Below are 21,713 nucleotides of genomic sequence, written 5' to 3' on the forward strand. Positions count from 1 at the left end.
TAGACTTAACTCATTCTTTATAACTGCAGCTTTGTTTGTAGCCTTTGACCGATCTCTCTCCATTTCCCGCACTCCCAGAGTCTGGTAATCATCCTCTGTTCTGCTTTTTGTGCTTTCAGCTTTTTAGATTGTTCATTTCCTCCACCTCCCCACCCAATCTCCTTCTGTGTGTTTGACTTTTGTTAGAGTCTACATATAAGTGAGATGATGCAGCTTTTTTCTTTCTGTATTTGACTTAGTTCACTTAGCACTTAGTTCACTCCAGATTCAACACTCCTTATATTTCTAATACATAATGTGATATGTCCATGTTTTCACATTAATATTTTAGAAATACTTTACCTTAACTGCAAGGTTGTAGATTGGATAGTTTGATAAATAAGATTCAGATGTGTTTATTTTTTTTAGTACTTTTTTGTATCAAGCAATATTATTGTTATCCCCATTTAATATAAGCAAAATGGAATCTTAGCTAAAAAGCTTGTATAAAATGTCACAACTAGTACGTGAAGGAGCCAGTGTTCAAAACTAGATTCGTGTGTGTGTGTGTGTGTGTGTGTTTTCTTTAAACCAGTGATTTTCATCTGTACTTCTTAGGTCTAGGGATTGCTGCAAGGTGATCACGTGAGTAACCAGGGTAACTCATAAATTTGATCCCCAGTATATTAGAATTGAAAACTGATTTTCTTTATATCAAACTGCTGTTTTGCTATCTAAAGATGAAAAAAGAGTGAAAGTAAGGAATTCAAGTATGAGTAGGAATTAGTCTCCCTGAAAAAGCTAACTTTGGCTTGGTGAGCATATGCATGCTGTTGTTATACAAATGTTCCAAGTCTGTTCCCCTCCTCCTACCTGCTGTATTCACTCACTGTGCCATATGGAGGGTTGTGCATTGCTGGAGGGGTTGTATTCCTACTGGGGATAGTGGGGAGGGAGTGGACTCAGAGAAAAAAACCTTCAAGTAATTTGAAATAGTGTCCTAAATACATCTGCAATGTGTAAGGGAAGTAGGATGGGTGAAAAAGACGATTTTAAGGAGAGCTGTGCACACGATGCTGTTTGAGAGGATAGAGGAAGAACTTGAGCCATTTTGAATTTCTTTTTCCCATGAAGACTGGGAATTGAGTGGGGTGTTCTTTAATAGGATTTAAGCAGGTGAGATGTCTTCAGAGTTTTTCATTTTGTTTCTCAAGTTTACTGTTTTTGTAAAGATCACATGGTTACACCATATATAAAGAACAGATTGGAAAGGGAATAGATTGGATGCAAGTGGACTAGTTAGAAGGCTGTTGCAATAACCAAGGTGAGAGATGATACAGTAGATTGACTATGATTAAGGTGTTGGAAACAGAAGGAAACACATTAAAAATTTTTTTTTAAATGTCTTTTTATTTATATTTGAGAGAGAGACAGCGCAAGTGGGGAAGAGGCAGAGAGAGAGAGATGGAGACAGAATCTGAAGCAGGCTCCAGGCTCTGAGCTGTCAGCACAGGTCCCAGCACAGGGCTCAGACTCATGAACTGTGAGATCATGACCTGAGCTGAAGTTGGATGCTTAACTGACTGAGCCAACCAGGTGCCCCAAAGGAAACACGTTTCTAGTTTGTATATAAATTCAGGTATAATTGACGTATTAGTTTCAGCTGTACAACATAATGATTCAATATTTGTATATGTTCCAAAGTGATCACCAGAGTAAGTCTAGTTAACATCTGTCCCTGTACATAGTTACAAAAATTATTTTCTTGTGATGAAGACTTTCAAGATTTACTCTTAGCAACTTTCAGATATGCAATATGGTATTATTAATGATAGCATGCTGCATATTACATCCCTATAACTTATTTATTTTATAAGTTTATTTCATAAGATAAGTTTGTACCTTTTGACTCCCTTAACCCATTTTGCCCAGTCCATGTCTCTGGCAACCACCAGTGTGTTCTCTGTATCTGTAGGCTTGTTTTTTGTTTGTTTTTTAGATTCCACATACAAGTGAGATCCTATGGTATATATCTTTTTCTGTCTTAATTCACTTAGCATAATACATAATACCTTCAATGTCCTCCATTATGTTGCAAATGGCAATATTTCATACCTTTTTTAATGGCTGAATAGTACTCTATTGTATGGTATACCATTGTGGTAATATATATACCACAGCTTCTTTACCCATTCATCTATTGATGGGTACTTAGTTTTTTTTTCCCCCCTATTTCTTGGCAATTGTAAACAGTGCTGCAGTGAACATGGAAGTGCATATATCTTTTGGAGTTAGTGTTTTCATTTTCTTCAGATAAATACTCAGAGGTGGAATTGCTGCATCATATGGTAGTTCTGTTTTTAATTTTTTGAGGAACCTCCATACCTTTTTACATAGTGGCTACACCCATTTGCATTCCCACTAATAGTGCACAGGGGTTCCCTTTTCTCCACATTCTCACTAGCACTTGTTAAAGGTAAATGTGACAAGATTTAGTGATACTGGATATTAAGTAAATGCTAGATACCTGACTTAAATAATTGCAGGCTCTGCCATCATTGCGGAGCCTGACGTGGGGCTTGATCTCATGAACCATGAGATCATGACCTGAGCCGAAATCTAGAGTCAGATATTTAACTGACTGAGCCACCCAGGTGTCCCTGACTTAAATAACTTGAGAGAGAACTGAAATAGGAACGTTGAAATAGAGTTGAGTAGACTGTGTTTGATTTTGGGCAGCTCCATTTTGAGGTGCAAGTGATGTTAACAGAGTAATGTCACACTTTTTTTTTTTGTATAATTCTGCAGCCTTGAGGAGAGGTCTAGAATAAAGTTTATGTGTGTGTAAATGGCAGTTTTTATACCTGCATGTGGGTGAGTTTGCCAGGGGGAGATTATAAAGCCTAGAGAGCCTAGGACTGACCATGGAGGCATTGCATCTGTAAAGTGACTTTGCAAAGCACACAGAGATGAGTGTTCAGGGAGTTAGAACAAACAAGGTGAATGTTAGTCCATGTATTTTACTCTCCAAAATCTCCAAAATACTGAAGTCTCAGTATTTTCTTTTCTATGGAATTATGAACCCCCAAACTTAACTTCGTGTCAGTCAGAATTTAGCTAAAATTTGTACTAAACTCGTGCTATTACAAAAGCAAAGAGTTTAAAAGATAAGTAGAGGCATTAAAAATGTAGCTCTTTACAATTTGTAACATCAATGACTAACTATATCAGATAATCTCCAAAATTGCTGAGGGGAAGGGAACTGAACTGGCCTGAGTTGTGAATTGTTTTCCTATAAAAACCGGTTTGCTTTGTTTCAAGAACTGTGAAGGGTCTGAGTTTTTGCCATCTATGCAAGCTAGCAAGTTAGACTGCCACAGTTTCATAGATGCTGGTAGAAGATACAAGACTTCTGGGTTAGAGACATAGGACTTCTTCTTCATGACAATGGCAGGAGCCAGTGTTGGCATTTGTGCCAGTTTTCCAAGCCCAAGCTCCATAGAGAAATGTGAAGAGGGCTGAGTGATGCCTTTGGTTCTACCTTGCCTGTATTGCAGCCTAGTCTGTTTTATAGGAGAGGAATCTCCAGGTTAGGGAACCCATACTTTTACAATGGGAAGTAGCCTGTCCAGTGTTAATCCTAGAGGGAGATGACATCTTTGTTGTTTGAGACAGTAAATGAACCTGCCCTTTGCTCCTGAGGGAGACATTTTTATCCTTCATGTTTATCATATGTTTATCCTTACAAACATATTTAACAAGATATTATGGAACAAAGAGAGGCAATGGCTGTACTCACAAGATATACAGAAATGTTATGGAACCATGGACAATTTACCTTCAACAATATTTGCCCCTAATTTCTTAAAAAATTTTTTTTAAATGTTTATTTATTTTTGAGAGAGAAAGAGTGCAAGTGCAAGTGGGGGAGGGGCAGAGAGAGAGGGAGACACAGTCTGAAGCAGACTCCAGGCTCTGAGCTGTCAGCACAGAGCCCAGTGTGGGGCTCGAACCCATAAACAGATCATGACCTGAGCTGAAGTCAGACACCTAACCTAGTGAGCCACCCGAGTACTCCAATATTTGCCCCTAATTTCTATACATTTGTTGGATTCTGGTAAAATTTCTCATGATTATACTTTTTACTGGTCACTCATTAATTTGTCTGACAAAGGCTGGGACTAGAGCTATTCAGTTTATCTCATAAGACATTTAATTAAAGTTATTCATTGTCGATAGGGTAGCAGGATGAGGTCAAACTGCACTGTTGACCTCAACTGTGCTCCCTAGCGTCCTAGACCCAGGCATTTGAACGAGTGCCAAGGTCTGCCTTAGAGAGCCAAGTGGCTTTCTCTATAAGTTTCTTCACCGATTTTCTACTTGATCCAGGGCATTAATCTAAGAATTACAGGATGTATTAAGGAATGCACAGATTTGGCCTTGTCCTGCAAGGAGGAAGTCTAGGACAATTCTGTCATCCATCATAATCCTGGTCAGTGAATTGAGACTGACCTGAGTGGCCCCAGGACTGAGGTGATGTCACTGATCACCTTAGCTGAAATCAGGGACAAGTTTCCAACCACATTTCGTTTGTTTCTTTTTCTGTCTTTTTTTTTTAAAGTTTTATTTATTTATTTTGAGAGAGACAGAGGTGGTGTGAGTGGAAGGGGCAGAGAGACAGGAAGAGAGAGAATCCCAAGCAGGCTCCATGCTGCCTGCGCAGAGCCTGATGTAGGGTCCGAACTCACGAAACTATGAGATCATGACCTAAGCTGAAATCAAGAGATGGATGCTTAACCGACTGAACCACCCAGGCTCATTTTCCAATGGGATGACTCCCATTTTAGGGATAACTGCCTCAGACTGCATGTAATTAACAAGTTATCCTTCTGAAGAGGTCCATCCACCCCCATCCCCCCCACCAAATAATTAAGAATACCCTTACTTTGGAAAGGGCAAAGTTCATGTTTGCTGCACCAGTATTCCTGTGAGAATGTGGTGTTTACAGTTGTTGTCCCCTTCTTCCCCAGATAGGTCCTAAAGTCAAGGAGCACAGGCTGACAGTTTCTGCAGTGTTGCCTCCTGGAGAGCTGCTAGGCTTTAGAGGTTCCAGTTCAGTACAAATAGTTGAGAGTCTAATGCTAAAACAAGTAATGTTTTTGGAGGGATTACCTAAAGGCAGTCAGTCCAGCCTGTCCTATTTATGCCATCAGCCAGGTAGCATCTGCCCTTTGGAATGACTAAATGATAGCTATAGGAAAGACACCTGGAGGTATTGACAGGTATTATATATGGGAAGTATAGGAACCGGGGCCCTCGGCTGCTTCCTGAAGACTTCTCTGTGACATTAAAGAGAATGGTGATCCAATTGTGATCATAGCTGTTCAGCAGGGTATGGCAGACTTAGCAGTCTAATTTCAGGCACTTCCACTGTTTAGGAGAGCTGCACTAGGGAATTTTCCTTTGTGAGAAAGACTCCAGGGGTGATTTTGGAAGACCGAGATTACTAAAGCCCCTCTTTCTTACCTCTTGAGATCTAAAGTGTTTACTCCATGGGTGCCAGAGTTGTTGTTCTTCTAGTTCCACAAGATCGGTGTGTCCTGTACCAGTACAGAACTTCTCCCTTTCCCCCAGTCATCCCTGACTCTCACCCAAACCTTTTGTCTGGAAAGGTCAGATGCAAGAGGGACAAGGGCATTTTTATTAAATGTAATTACAGAGACCCTGCTGTGTCTTCTGTTTTGGTCCACATGATTCACTGTAAGGGGATTTGATGAGCAGTATACTTTCTTAACCAAATGGTCACTATCTGTATTGTCTAAGACCACAGAAATCCAACAAGAAAACTCAGGTGACTAAACCAGAATTATGTTAGAAATCCCAAGGCCCTCTTTTGTCTAGGCTGCTATCCAGAGGGTACAAATCAGGCCAGCTTGGGGTTTCCATTAGGGGAAAGAAGGAAGCATCACCTTTGGGAATGGTCAGGACAGATCTCAAGTGGCAAGGAGGAGATGGTCTCTTCCTGGGGTCATCCACATTCAGTAACCAAACCGCTGTACTGATATGTGTGAACCAGGAAGAATTAAGGGAGGTATAGTCAGAAATCTTTCTGAGTTGATTAAAAAAACTTTTTAATTATGGTAAAATACACATGACATAAAATTTCCCATCATAACCTTTTTTTTTTTTTAATTTTAATTTTTTAAGTAATCTCTACATCCAGCATGGGCCTCAAACTCAAAACCCCGAGATCAGGAGTCGCATGTTCTACTGACTGAGCCAGGCAGTCGGTACCTAACCATTTTAAGTGTTCGGTTCTTTAGTGTTAAGTATGTTCATAGTGTTGTGCAACCAATTTTCAGAACTCTCTTCATCTGACAGAACTGAAAGTCTGTATCCATTAAATAACACCTCTCATTGCCCTCTCCCTCCAGACCCTAGCAACTGTAATCCTGTTTTGTCTCTATGAATCTGACTACTCTAGATACTTCATATCAGTAGAATCATATAATATTTTTCCTTTTGTGACTGGCTTATTTTAGTTGGCATAATGGCCTCAAAATTCATATTGTAGTATGTGTCAGAATTTCTTTACTGAAAAAAAATTTTTTTTTCTTTAATGTTTATTTTTGAGAGAGAGAGCACAAGTGGGGAAAGGGAAAGTAGAATCGGAAGCAGGCTCCAGGCTCTGAGCTGTCAGCACAGAGCCCCATGTGGGCCTTGAACTCACCAAACCACGAAATCATGACCTGAGCTGATGTCGGACCCTCAACTGACTGAGCCACCCAGGTGCCCCAGAATTTCTTTACTTTTTAAGGCTGAGTAATATTTCACACTTTGTTTATTCATCCTTCCATTAATGACACTTGGGTTATTCTACCTTTTGCCTCTTGTAAATAAAGCCACTATGGACATGAGTGTACAAATATCTCCTGAAGACCCTACTTTCATTTCTTTTGGGTATATACCCAGCAGTGGAATTGTTGAGTCCTATGATAATTCTATTTTTAATCTTTTGAGGGACCACTACACTGTTTTCCACAGAAGTTGTATCATTTTACATTCTCACCAGCAATGCCCAGGTGTTCCATATTCTCCAGGTCCTCCTCAACACTTGTTATTTTCTGTTTGTTCTTTGGGGATAGTAGCCATCCTGATGGGTATGTTATCTCCTTGTGGTTTTGATTTGAATTTCCCTAGTGATTTAGTAATGTTGAGCATCTTTTCATGTACTTATTGGCCATTTGTATATCTTCTTATGTATCTATCTATCTATCTGTCTTCGGAGAAATGTCTAATCAAGTCCTTTGTCCATTTTTGAGTCCAGTTTGTTTTTTGTTTTTGAATGTTTTGAGTTGATTTTTGAGGAGGTTATTCCAGCATCCAGCAATACAGGATGCCTGTGGATGGTAGTGAGTGTGGAAGGCCATCAAATGCCTTCACTAAACAGCCCATTGTTAGTGACCTTTGGAATAAAAACATCATTATCAGACTGCATATGGTTTGGAAAGTGAAAAACATGACAGATTAGTGTCAAGGGTAACAGTGGTGTGTCTGGAGTCACCTGGAGTGGAATAGCAATACCATAACCTGAACAAGTGTCATCAATGGTAAGGCACCACTAATAGTGTGAAGGGTAGGGGGTAAGGTCTGATGTAGCCAATCTGTCCGTAGCAAGTGATGTGACCTCCTTCACCATGAGACAAATGGATCTTCTGGGAATTACACGTGTCGGATGCAGTGGCTGCCTCTGCATCAGGAACACAGAGTCCTTTACCATGATTCTATTCTGTGACTGTACATGTGTTGCTGTATGATGATAGAACCTGCAGCGGTAATGGCAATCTGGGCAGTACAGTCTTAATCAGCTTCATTCCATTTGATCTCTTCAGACACTGGGCCCTTACCGTGGGCATCTGTGGTTGTGACCTCGATGATCTGATCAGCCACTGCAATATGTCCCCACAGTTTATGACCAGTTTTTAATATGTCAGTCTGTAGTTTTCCAAGTGGTAGACCAAACAGGTAGGTCATTGGTAACAGACTCAGAGTCAGTAAAAATGTAACAAGGTTTATGAGGGGGAGTATTGGTCAGATCTATGAGAGCATTCTTGAATTCTGCCCACAGAGTAAAGCAACCGCACCCATTTTCAGCTCTGTGTGGCTGGCCCTGAAATTGAACAGCACAGCAGCCCACCAGGCACTCTTGGGTTTCATTGTAGTTGGATCGTTGGTGAGCCAGGTGCAGATGTTCATGGGATCCTCTGTGAGTCAGGTGCTTCAATGAGCCAGCGACTTTGGTTTAGGTGGCAGAGTGAAGGATAAAATTTCCCCACAGGGATAATTGCCATTTTTTTCATATGAAACTGATATACCATAGGGGCCAGGCTGGTTGCATTCTTGAATATCCCACTTTAGTGTGAGAAGAGAGGCTTGATAGGCTCTTCCCACCTTACTAGTCATTGAGTTCGTGCTAACCCATCCTCAAATAGGAAACTCCAAAAGGAGTGTACCTAGTGGCCATGTCAGGGAGGCATTGAATCCAAAAATTAAGGGATACCTTTGGTGGAGGCTGCTCCTCTTGCCAGAGGCTCCAGTCAGTAAACTCATCTGTGTATGGAGACTTGTACTGAAAGGGATCATAAGGATTGTGGAATGCCTAAGCTACCAGTGCTTTCTACATGGGCTCTTCCCAGTTGTCATAATCCCCTTCAGCACTTAGGAGCATTCACGGTGCAGATGTGTAAAATCAGTACCAGTTATACATTCAGTGATAGAAGCCACAACAGTAATACACTGAATTGGTCCAAAGATACCAGCTGAAAAGTATGAGTTACTCTTTCTCACTGTGAATCCTGTCCAAACCTCAATAGCTGAAAGCAGGTACCCTCTCCCTTCACAGAATGGCTATGAAGGTGACATGGGCTTCTGTAACAGCCATGAAATTTTGGGTTCTTCCCCTCCTTCGTGATCTGGCATACTTGGGTATGTTTGATCTTCAGTTCCCCTTAGGGACTAGGAAAACTCCACCCCCAATCATCTTTCTCTGTAAAGCAGCTGAGGCTGGGCTAAAGGGGAGGTGGGGAGAGAGCAGCTCTGCACCAGTAAACAAGGTGCATTTCCTTTCAGTTTTGAGCAGTGCTGTAGCTACAAGCTGATCAATCAAATAAATCTGTAGTGTTTTTGATCCACCCAAGGTCCCATGGTCTGTGGCAGGGTCATCATTACTGACATTCAGCAGCTACAGCCAGATAGCTTTCTGACAGAGAGATGAGCTTGTGCCCTTTGGATGACTTGTGACAGCATTATTTTTAAGAGTCCACCTACTGTAGGCTATGTGCTGCTCCATTGTCATGATAACCTCTCTTAAATTCTTGCTTGATTTCAACATAAGAATTAGAGGAGTTTTCCAAGTTTGGAAGGTCTGAGAGTAGGAATTTATCTAGATTTCTTGGGCGAGTTTCTCATTCTCCAGTGATCCCCTTCATCATCATTTTAATCCTAAATCAGTACAGTAAGAACCTGAAGACTACTCAGTGCCTGTAGTAGTTTCTCTCAGTAAAATTTCAGGGGTGGGGTTGGAGTCGAGCAAAGCTCCCTCATAGCAGACAGGACCTACTGCCAAAAAATGCTGAGGTCTTTTACTAATCTTGTATGGACTGAATGTTGACAGGATAGACTGTAGAAGGGACTGAGCAGTAACATAGTCAGCCATTGCCATCTGTACTAAGCATTATGTGGGGTGTCTGGGTGCCTCAGTTAAGCATCTGACTCTTCATTTTGGCTCAGATTATGACCTAGCAGTTCATGAGTTTGAGCCCTGCTTCGGGCTCTGCCCTGACAGCACAGAGCCTGTTTGGGATTCTCCCTCCAACCTCTGCCCCTGCTTTCTCACTCTCTCTCAAAATAAATAAATAAAAGCTTAAAAAAATTTCTTAAGAAAGCATTATGTGCCCCGTCCCCATATCTTCTAAGCAAACTAGCTGAAGTTCTAAAGATTCTTCTGGTTCTGACCACAGTGGTCGCAGTTTTTCTCCTTTGGCACCCAGTGAAACGTTGGGTGTAAAATTGTCTGAAAGGGAACAGAACTTTGTGTTCCCTGCTCCCTCTGCCAGGTAAATCTTAGTACCAGTTGTTTATAGGGCATACCTTCTGAAGCTGACTGTCAGGTTGATGGAAAGTTAACAGTAACTGGGGCATCATTCAGACTGCTATCTTTGAACCTACAAAATGGTTCTCACCCTGAAACTATCACCTCAGCTTAGCCTTAATAGGCAGTAGAGGACAGTTCATTGCTTGGTTGACCATCCCATTTGGTCAGCATGTTCACTCACGATTCCCATGGACTTCTTTTGATTCCTGTTTGCTGGTCTTTCGTTCCATTTCTAGAAAACTCTGTCAGCATTCCATTCTCCTTGCTGAAACTGTCAAAAATTCTGAAAAGTTTTAAGATTATTTTACATTTCCTGCAAGCTAAGAAGTTAGCTTGCCAGAATAGATACTGTTAAGAGACATGAGACCCAGGATGTCATTGCTCATGGCAATGGCAGTAGCCAATGTCAGTATTTGTGCTAGATAACTAGCCCCAATTTCCATAGGATCCTGCAAAGAGAGCCAAGTGATACTTGTACGCACAGTTGGTTTCATTACAAGAAAGGAACTCCCAGTTTATGGGACCAGATTTTTTACAACAGGCAAAAAGCCTTCCTGACCTTTGCCCCAGGGATGACATTATTTTTATTACACTGGGAAGAAACAACTCTGCCATTTGCTCTCCAAGAAGACACTATATGAAGGCTGTTTACTATATAAATATCCAGGACAGAGGGGAGTAGTGCTTTTTCTTATAAGATGTGGAAAATTGCTAGACACTTAGGGTAGTTGTCTCCCTAATACCTTATTTTGGAGTTGGGACAACATTTTTAATTACAGGTTCTTTCCCAATCAATTTTTTAAAATTTGGAAATAGAGGGGCACATGAGTGGCTTAGTCTGACCCTTGGTTTCAGCTCAGTTCATGATTTCATGATCATGGGATCAAGCCCCGCGTGGGGCTCTGCACTGAACGTGGAGCCTGCTTGAAATATCTCTGTCTCTGTCTCTCTGTCTCTTTCTCTCTGCCTCTTCTTCTCCCTCTCCCTCTTTCTCCACTCCGCATGTGTGTTCTCTCTCTAAAGTAAATAAAATTTGGAAATAGAATCTTCAACAGGCATTAACATGAAACTTTTTCTTTCTTTCTTTCTTTTTTTTTTTTAAATGTTTATTTATTTTTGAGACAGAGCGAGACAGAGTATGAGCAAGGGAGAGGCAGAGAGAGAGAGAGACACAAAATCCGAAGCAGGTTCCAGGCTCTGAGCTGTCAGCACAGAGCCAGACGCGGGGCTCAAACTCGTCCAAGGCGAGATCGTGACCTGAGCTGAAGTTGGATGCTCAACCGACTGAGCCACACAGGCGCCCCTTCTTGTTTTTTTTTTTCTGACAATACTCCCCTGCCCCTTGCTGCTTTTCTACCTAGACTATTGTAATTGCTTCCTACCTGGTCTCACTGCCAGTACTCTTGTTCTGTCTGTCCTCAACACTTCTACCAGAGGTATTTTTTAAAATGCAGATCTGATGATGTCACTCAGTTCAGATTTGTCATTGGTTCCTCACTACCATTAGGGCAAAGTTCAAATTGTCGAGTAGTTGTGTAATTATTTCTTATGTGCTGACTACTGTCCAGTTTTAAATGTTGGCAACTAAACAACAGCAAAATTTTTTTTAAGCCATAAAGGCCAGAATTAGCTAGGCTTCATTTGCCAATGTATAACCTCTGCTGTAACTTATCATCTTTTCTAATAATTGCCTTGAATAATTTCCCTATCTGCGTCTTCTTTTATTCATACTTAAAAACCTACATGCTGTATAGTCTTTAAGTGAGCCCTTCTGAACCTAGTTAGGTATCTTGGCTCTGACATTGTGCATGTGTCACTACAGCACTAACCTCATTGTGTTGTAGTTATTTTATTTTATTTTATTTTTCCAGGTCTGCCTCCCCAGTAAATAAAGTGTAAGCTTCTCAGAGCAAGACCCCCCCACTTTCCATACACACTGAGTTTTTAGGAATGAAAATTGCTTTCCTGGAAATTGTTTTGGAATCAAATCCATTAAATCAGTTGGTGCTTTTAATCACCTTTAGATAGTACCTGTTTTGAGCCTCAAGGATGTTAATTTCCTTAATTTTGAAGGGAAAGATACAGTATTCACTGGAGATCAGACGTGTAATTCAGTCTTGTGGTCCAATGTGTATGTAGTCCAGTATAATGGACATAATATAATTTACTGTGCCTAATAATATTTTTTTTTTTTTTGCTTTTTTCACATTTAAAATACAGACTGTGGACATTCATAAAGAAAAAGTAGCTCGAAGAGAGATTGGCATTTTGACAACAAATAAGAATACATCAAGAACTCACAAAATAATAGCACCTGCAAATATGGAACGCCCTGTAAGGTATATTCGGAAACCTATTGACTATACAGTTCTGGATGATGTGGGCCATGGTGTCAAGGTAAGCATTTTTATATTACATTAACTTGAAATAATTTATCCAGTAAATATTTTGAGTAGGAAATAGGAAGATAAAAATAATTTTCTTTTTAAAAAAATATTTATTTTGAGAGAGAGAGCCTGTGAGGGAGGGGTACAAAGAGAGAGAATCCCAAGCAGTCTCCACACTGTTAGTTCAGAGCCCATAGTGGGGCTTAATCCCATGAACTGTGAGATCATGACCTGAGCCCAAATCAAGAGTCACACACTCAACCAGGTGAGCCACCCAAGTGCTCCTAATTTTCTTAATTAATAGATTCTATTAGCTAGTAACTAGCATTAGTTTTCAAAGAACATTTAATATTAATTGTGTATTCTATATACTAAGCTTAAGGCAGAATTTTACCTGTGGAACAGGCTTTATTTAAGAAGATAATAAAATGGCTGTTCATCAGTTAAGCCATTTGAATCCTAAACTAATACTTCAAATTTGTGAGTACCATGAATGAATGGATATTTAAAAATAAAACTTGTAGGCTTTACAGAGTTGGTTTAGAAAATAATTTATAGGAACTTTAACCCTTTGATTTCTAAATATGTTTATATATTAGTGCATATGTGTAGGTGTGGCTGTAATTCCAGCAACTTACCAAAAATAAAAGATTGTATGTAGTTTTGTTTTGTGCCCCACCCCCATCTCTTCCTCCTCACCTCTGCCCCTAAGGGCTTTTAGGAGAGATTATTTGTTGCCCATGTTTATTTCTTAGCACGGCAGAATTAACTCCTTTTGAAGGATACCTGTGACTTGTCAACTTCATAGGTGTTCGTGGGTTATTTTGTAAACATACTGAATGGCCTGAATTCTTCCGTCTTCTCTGCTCAGGATAAATGATTCCTCTGAAATTCAGTAGTCCTTTTCCTAGAGGACCTTTATTTTGATTTTGTGTCTAGTTTTCAGAATTTTTATAATAGAATTTTAGGAGTCAGCTAGAATCTGGAAGCTTTCCCTAGCTGATTGATCTGACAGATGCTATCTGTTGCATTCTGAATTATTTGGGGTTCTTGATCAAGAGGGGGGAAATAGCTGACAGATAACACTGACCTTTATTCTTCTCTGAGATTATGGAATCTGCTCTTTACTGTGATGCTTGGAAGTTGTATGTAAAATTTGAACACTTTGCACATGTAAAGGATGCTACTTGTTTGTTTCTTATATTTTTACCCAGAGGATGTGGCTAGGGCTGTGTAAGAGCTTAAATTCAATTTTAATTTAAGATATTTTAGACTAGATTGAACTTTAGGATTTGAATATTGAGAGTCTAGAAGAACTCTTTGTATGATTAACTGCCTTGGGATTAAAACTTACATATATACATATATACATATGCACACATGTACACACACAAACCACTCTCTCACTTCTTCTCCTTTTTCTTCCTTTCAGAACAGTATACATGCATTAAGAAAGTTCTGTCACCAGCTTAGAAGTGAATATCCTATATTATCCCTCTACTAATAAATATATTTAATAGTTTAATACATAGTCCTTAGCAGATTAGAAGATGAAAGCAAATTTTACAAGGAAATTTTGGGTGAGAAAATGAAGCTATTTCATCATAAATGTATAAATGGAAAGTGTAAATGCCACATTATATATATATATGAAGTATGAAGATGTAAATTTAGGCAGTCTACTTTTTGTAATGGATGTTGACACTTTTTTTTTAGTATTGTGGCAAAATATAAAATTTACCATTTAACATTTTAAGTGTACAGCTTTGTGGCACTAAGTACATTTATATAGTTGTACAGGTTATTGTTTTGACTAGGGGTGGGAGGGTGGGTGGTCCATGAGAACATTATATCTTAGAAGCTGCTTTGTGGCATATTTGTCTATATTTTGTTTCTGTGACATACAAATATACACATAATTATTTTTTCCCCAGTTGTCTCATTGCCACTTTATTTCTCCTGTTTTCTGATTTTTCTGAGAGATCATTGCCAAATTAAATAAATACTTCTAGAGTATAGAGGTATAGGAAGCTTAGAAATTTGTAGTAGTTAATTTAACAAATGCTAGGGCCAATATTATGAGAAATAAAAGAGAGAAGCTGTACTTATAGATCTAGAATTATTTTATCTTTTGTCCCATTTACTGTTTAGAAATTTGTTTTCCTATTGATTGTTAAGGGTTCTTTTTTCTGTTAAGGAAATGAGCTCTTTATATATTGGCAAATATTTCTTCATACTGCTGTTTGACTTTTGCCTCTGTTGTTTTGGTATTTTAAAAAATATATACAGATTAAAAAAATTGTTTCCAAATATATTAATATTCTTATAGCTGCTAAGTTTTATGTTAAGGTTTCCATGCTCCAAAATTAATATTCCATCATATTCTATTTTGTGATATAAATTTAAGGGGTTTGGTATTTGTATTATTTAAATATTTACTGTGCTAAAGCGTTTTATGCTGTGAAGTAGATGGTTACACAGAAATTTGGTATGAATTAAAAATACGGAAAAAATGGGGCACCTGGGGAAGCTCAGTCGGTTGAACGTCCGACTCTTGATCTCAGCTCAGGTCTTGATCTCAGGGTAATGATTCAAGTCCCTCATTGGGCTCCGTGCTGTTTGTGGGCCCTACTTTAAAAAAAAAAAAAAAAAAAAAAAATATATATATATATATATATATATATATATATATATATGGAAAAAATGTATTTTTTTAACATTTTATTTTATTCTTGAGAGACAGAGTATGAATGGGGAGGGACAGAGGGAAGGGAAGACACAGAACCTGAAGCAGGCTCCAGGCTCTGATCTGTCAGTACAGAGCCTGACGCGGGGCTTGAACCCGCAAACAGTGAGATCATGACCTGAGCTGAAGTTGGGTGCCCAACCGACTGAGCCGCCCAAGCACCCCGTATATCTGGAAAAAATATCTTAAGATAAGTCTGGCTTGACTTTTGTAAACAGTATAAGATATGAATAAGAGAATCCTAGCACAGGGAAACTACTAGAATATATATACATAAAGGAGAACGCAAAGAAGATAAACCTTATAGGGAGCATAAGTTTTCAGGGTAAGTTAGACTAGACAAGACCTGAGTACTCAGTAGAGACATTTATTTTTAATAAACCATAATAATAATTAACAGCTTTATGGACTTGTTCCTAATTTACAAAGGACTTTCAATGTATGTGTTTGTTTTTAAGCCTTGAAAAGAACATGTGATCTAGGAGTTGTTACATTTTATTTGTGGAGACACTAAAGATTTAGGATAGGGGTAAATTTTTTTTTAATTTTTAATGTTTATTTTTGAGAGAGAGAGAGACTGAGTACGAGTGGGGGAGGGGCAGAGAGAGAGAGGGAGACACAGAATTCGAAGCAGGCTCCGAGCTGTCAGCACAGAGCCTGACAGGGGGCTCGAACCTACGAACTCTGAGATCATGACCTGAGCCAAAGTCGGATGCTTAGCCAATGGAACCACCCAGGTGCCCCAGGAATGATGTTTTTTAAAGGTTGTATTAGACAAAGGAGTAAACTAATGAATCATATAAAAGAAAGGATTGGCTGGCCTTACAGAGTTTTAGCACCTATAGTACATAAAGCTTTACTTAGACCAAAAGATAGGGAGGAATCAAAAAGAATTCTATTGTTTTCAACTCAAGATTCCAGGGAAATGGTAAATGTAAATGTTAAAGAAATGAAGTGAGATCTTAAGAAAATAAAAGTCTAGTTTGGATGTGTTTTGGGGACATTTAAGTGGAAAATCTTGTAGGTTGCTAACAATTAGAGTATTTTAAGCAGTAAGATATAGAGATTATTTCCTTCTAACACTCTCAAACTCAAACACTTCTGTATATACTTGGTAGAGAGGGCTGGGCTCCATACAAGGTTAAAGGTTATACCATTGCACAGTAGCAGAGTTCAGCTAGAATTTTTATTCCCAAATTCTTTCATTTGGGATCAGTTTATACTTGAACGCTAACTTTTTTTTCTTATTCACTTGAAACCACAAATGGGGGCAGATGTGTGGCTATATTTAGAATACTTCTGGGGCACCTGGGTGGCCCAGTCGGTTAAGCGTCTGACTTTGGCTCAGGTTCACGGTTTGTGAGTTTGAGCCCTGTGTCAGGCTCTGTGCTCATGGCTCAGAGCCTGGAACCTGCTTCAGATTCTGTGTCTGCTTCTCTCTCTGCCCCTTCCCCACTTTTGCTCTGTCTCTGTCTCTCAAAAATAAATAAACGTAAAAAAAATTTTTTTAAGAATACTTCTAAGTTACCTTAGAATAGTATAATATTTAGTGTATTGTAATGCTGTCACATTAGTATATCTTGTTATTCAAGTTTACAGTTTCTAAATCCTACTGTGGTATTTAGCAGCTAGGTAGGATTCTAGACATTGATAAAAATGAGCAATATCATTCTAAACAAACATTAAATAACACCAAAATTCTGGCATAATTTCTAGAAATGAGACTGTATCTAAAAGACAAAGTACATTCCTCTTTTGGATGACTTTTTTTTTTTTTTTAATGTTTGTTTTTGAGAGAGAGAGAGGGCAAGCACGTGCGTGGGTGTGCCCAAACGGGACAGGCAGAGAGAGAGGGAGACATAGCATCTGAAGCAGGCTCCAGGCTCCAAGGTGTCAGCACAGAGCCCCGTGTGGGGCTTAAACTCATGAACTGTGAGATCATGACCTGAGCCGAAGTTGGATGCTTAACCAACTGAACCACCTAGGTGCCCCTGGATGACTTTCTTAATGTTGCCTTTATGGTCACCTGAAAAATGGTACCTACATATTTAAAAGGGAACATGTTAAAGAAAGAAATTGAGACCCCAGAATATACAAACTTAGAGTCTACAACGTAAAGATACTTTTTCTTAAGTGGCATTGTACAAGTAGTGATGCTTTAGGACTATACTCATTATTTCATGTTATTCATAAGCCATATTAGCTCATATATAGGCTAATCATCTTTCATAGAAGTAGCCTTTAGGACCAAAGCAATTTTTCTTCCAATTTTGAATTTTGGCTAAACTGGTTCAGAAGAAAACTTAGAACCAAAGCAACCTATAACTTCCTACTACTGTTGGCTTGCTCAGATTTAGATTCATAAGTTACAAATGAGGTTTCCGGACCCTGTTTATGCCTTAGTTAGAATCTGACTAAGGAACTATTGTGCATAGTGATTTTTTTAAATTTAAATTTAATTTGTTATTTTTTAAAATAAATTAAAAAAGTAATTTTATTTATTTTTGAGAGTGTGTGTGCGCGCACGCTTGAGCAGGGGAAGGGCATAGAGAGAAGGGGACAGTGGATCTGAAGCAGGCTCTGACAGCAGATCGCCTGATGCAGGGCTCAAACTCACAAACTGTGAGATCATGACCTGAGCTGAAGTCAGGTACTTAACCCACACTGAGACATCCAGGCACCCCTGGTTTTTTTTTTTTTTTAAACATCAAGGTGTTAGGCCCTTTTCTGAATTTGGGAGCAACATGTGATTTTGAATGTTAACATTTATAATTTATCAATTTTTAAAATACTATATTACCATTCAAATAATACTTGGGCATTGATTTTTTTTAGGAAAGCCTGAGGCCTTGTACACTTCTGTGTTAAAGTGGACTTAGATTTAATGTGATAAGGTATTTGTGTTTAAATCAGTGTTTATCACCTGTGATTCAGTTGAGTTAGTTTCATAGGATAAAATACTAACCCAAGACATTATTGGACCTGTATAAGATTGGCATAATTAAGTGGTGGTTTTCTTATGAATATATTCTTTTGAAAAATATTTGATACACACGAATATTTCCCTATTGCTTATGGATATTTTTTCTTTATAAAATATTTGAAATATGGCTGGGTAAAAGCTTATTAACATGAATTGAATAATTGTAAATATAAACGTGTCCTATCAGATATAATTTATTTCGAATTAATTTCTACTTTTTCCCCCCTTTTTTTGCCAACGTAAAGTGGCTAAAAGCCAAGGTAAGAGATACTACTTATCATTTGATCCACAGTATTCCCTCTATATTGATAGAGGCTGCAGAGCCACTAAAATTTGAAAACTCTTCCTATGTCTGTCTGCTTTTTTCCCCTAGGATTTATGTAGATTAAATATACTGAAACTCAGTTCAAATCAGCAACATTTAGCTTGGATGTGTTAATATATCAAAGATATATTGACATCTGCATTTATATAGGAACATTAATTTTGCTAACATTTATTGCTTTGCTCATTTTTTTGATAGTTGCCTTGCTTTTATTGACTTAACCATTTGGAGGTTTTCCAGACATATATGACTTTGTTACTGAATTGTTATGATAACAATTTTTCAGATGTATGTTTTAGCAAGTTGACACTGAGATCTGTAGTTTTTATTCATGCACATATCTAAAAAATTTGGAGAAATCCAGTATTTGAACGCAGATAAGTTTGATCTCAGTGAACATGTTTAACAACAACAAAATAATATATAAAATCCAATATTCACACCTGTATTTTGCCATAAATTAGTATGAATAACAGAAAGATAATAGGAAAAGCCAAGTGCAGGTGGTTTCTTGACTTATTAAAATGTGGTACCAAAGTCTGTTACTAAAATTGTCTGGGAATCCTTACTTCACATTCTGATATTAAAAAAATAATATATGGTGTCAAAACACCAACAGAACAATTTGATATAAAAATAAAAGCTTCTGTTTCCACATTTTAGCATGGAAATAACCAGCCTGCAAGAACTGGCACACTGTCGAGAACAAATCCTCCTACTCAGAAACCACCAAGCCCTCCCATGTCAGGCCGGGGAACACTGGGGTAAGATTCAACTTCATTTTACAAGAAAATCCATAGGCTGAAGAAAAAGATATTTCTGTGACTTAAGTAAATGTGTGGGTTCTTGCTGTGGGACCCTCTCAGTGTGAACTACCTTTTACAAATTTCATTTTGGCTCTTATTTCCTTCAACAGAATCCATGGTGAATCCGCTTGTTTTATAATATTCTCTATGGAAGTCTGTACTAGAAAACTTCTTTTGTATATATGTCAATAAACATCATTTTTTTTCTAATTCATTTTTTTGGGGAAAAAAAAATAAGTGTAGCCTAAGTTTATGTCTAGTGAAATTACCAGAGGATTCCATATGGTGCTTTCACATGTGTTTACAGTATGCATATTGCAGGACTTTAAATTAGTGGTGTATTTTATGTAGTTTGATTTCATAGCCTGCATCTGTTCTTGGCACCTGAAATTAGGGACTCTTTATCTTTAACTGTGCTTCTGCTGGTAATCTGAGGGCCCTTCATACTTGAGCTTTGGGGGAAGGCTAGTTGGAGAAGTAGAAAAGGTAACAATTTGTGGCTTCTTCCTTCTCAGTTCTCAGTGCAATAAAAATATTGAATAATTGGTAAGATATTTCTGAAAGATTATTCACCTTAAAATAGGAAGTCATGTAGTAGAGTTCTTGGTTTTGGTAGAAGGGTGAGGAACCATTATTTTATAGTAACAGGGATTAACAATCAACAGTTTCATAGAATCTTAGTTTCCATTTTCGTTCTGTACCTGTCCCCTGGAAAAAAAACATGAAATTATTAAATCGAAAAGTTAAAATCATTTATTAAGAAATGTGTGGCATTATATAGGATTGGAAATGTACTTGTTCATATTATTTCCACACTGAAGTACGAATAAAATGCAGAGGAGATAGTTTTCATACAATGTACAAGGACAGTGGCTTGTGGGTGACTGAGCTGGCTGGGAATAATGTATATTTCAAAGATTAATATTACTGAGCATTAAAAAAAATTAGAATCATTATTTTCAGAAATAAGGTTAGAACTTTTAAATTACCCTTTCCTAGGGTTTTTATAACAAAAAGTAACAAATTTTAGTTTTTGTGTAAAGTAACAAAGTTTATATACCCCAATTAAGAGTTTTATTTTATTTTATTTTATTTTATTTTATTTTATTTTATTTTATTTTATTTAAGAACACTTCTTTAAAAAAATTTTTTTTAAACTTTTATTTGTTTTTGAGAGAGAGAGAGACAGAGTACAAGTGGGGGAGGGGCAGAGAAGGTGGGAGTCATAGAATCTGAAGCAGCCTCCAGGCTCCGAGCTGTCAGCACAGAGCCTGAGGTGGGGCTTAAGCCCATGAAACATGAGATCATGACCTGAGCTGAAGTTGGACGCTTAACTGACAGAGCCACCCAGGCACCCAAAGAATTTTTTTTTAAACAAAACTTTATTATTACAAGTTAAAGAAAAAAACTTGTACTTGGTTATCAAGAGACAATCACAGATTTGGGGGGGGAACTACCACTTAATCTTTCTTATTCATTATTCCTTCTCTGTTATGCTTCTTTAGACGAAATACTCCTTACAAAACCCTGGAACCTGTTAAACCCCCAACAGTTCCTAATGACTACATGACAAGTCCTGCTAGGCTCGGAAGTCAACATAGTCCAGGCAGGACAGCTTCTTTAAACCAGAGACCGAGGACACACAGGTAAACCTTCAGTTGAGCCTTTGAATATCCATGAGTGGGGGTTATTGACTGGCGACAAACTCCTGTAAAGTTGCTGAGTAAAGGTAAGAGTACTGCTCTAATGCTAATATAGAATATAAAAGATGAGGTTAATAACATTGTAGATGTTTCTAGAAATTTGTATGGTAATTCCTCTGTTTTGGGGGGATTTTATTTTATTTTATTTATTTTTTTTTTTAAATTTTTTTTTTCAACGTTTTTTTATTTATTTTTTTGGGACAGAGAGAGACAGAGCATGAACGGGGGAGGGGCAGAGAGAGAGGGAGACATAGAGTCGGAAACAGGCTCCAGGCTCCGAGCCATCAGCCCAGAGCCTGACGCGGGGCTCGAACTCACGGACTGCGAGATCGTGACCTGGCTGAAGTCGGACGCTTAACCGACTGCGCCACCCAGGCGCCCCTTGGGGGGATTTTAAATATCTGTTCATACAATTGCAAATTGCTACTATGTTTTCTTTTTGATGGAGGTATAAATGCCTATTTAGATCAGGGCCTAAAGAATGTTTTTTAAAACAGTTATTTAAAGATCAAGGCAACCACTCTTAAGTATTTTTGGATAAAAGGTGAAATATCAGAAATTATACAACATATAAACTTTATGAAGTTGGAAGTAAAAGGACACCTGAAATATGAGGAAGAATTTGTTAAGA

The 21,713-nt window shown here is 38.3% G+C and overlaps 1 protein-coding gene across 16 annotated transcripts in view; it reads left to right on the plus strand.

Moving 5' to 3' along the window:
- Positions 1 to 21,713, plus strand: part of ABI1 (abl interactor 1) — a 145,279-nt gene that overhangs the window by 102,529 nt on the left and 21,037 nt on the right. For 10 of the 16 annotated variants that reach the window (XM_086714708.1, XM_025930161.2, XM_025930164.2 and 7 more), the window contains exons 3-6: positions 12,353 to 12,529; positions 18,494 to 18,508; positions 19,237 to 19,337; positions 20,885 to 21,025. In XM_086714708.1, the coding sequence (XP_086570834.1) occupies positions 12,353 to 12,529; positions 18,494 to 18,508; positions 19,237 to 19,337; positions 20,885 to 21,025 (434 nt within the window). The remainder of the gene's footprint in view (positions 1 to 12,352; positions 12,530 to 18,493; positions 18,509 to 19,236; positions 19,338 to 20,884; positions 21,026 to 21,713) is intronic. The other 6 variants (XM_086714705.1, XM_086714707.1, XM_025930173.2 and 3 more) reach the window with 1 other exon arrangement.

Source organism: Puma concolor, chromosome B4 (genome assembly GCF_028749965.1).
Source record: "Puma concolor isolate L17-30 chromosome B4, mPumCon1.1.hap2, whole genome shotgun sequence".
Classification (NCBI taxonomy): domain Eukaryota; kingdom Metazoa; phylum Chordata; class Mammalia; order Carnivora; family Felidae; genus Puma; species Puma concolor.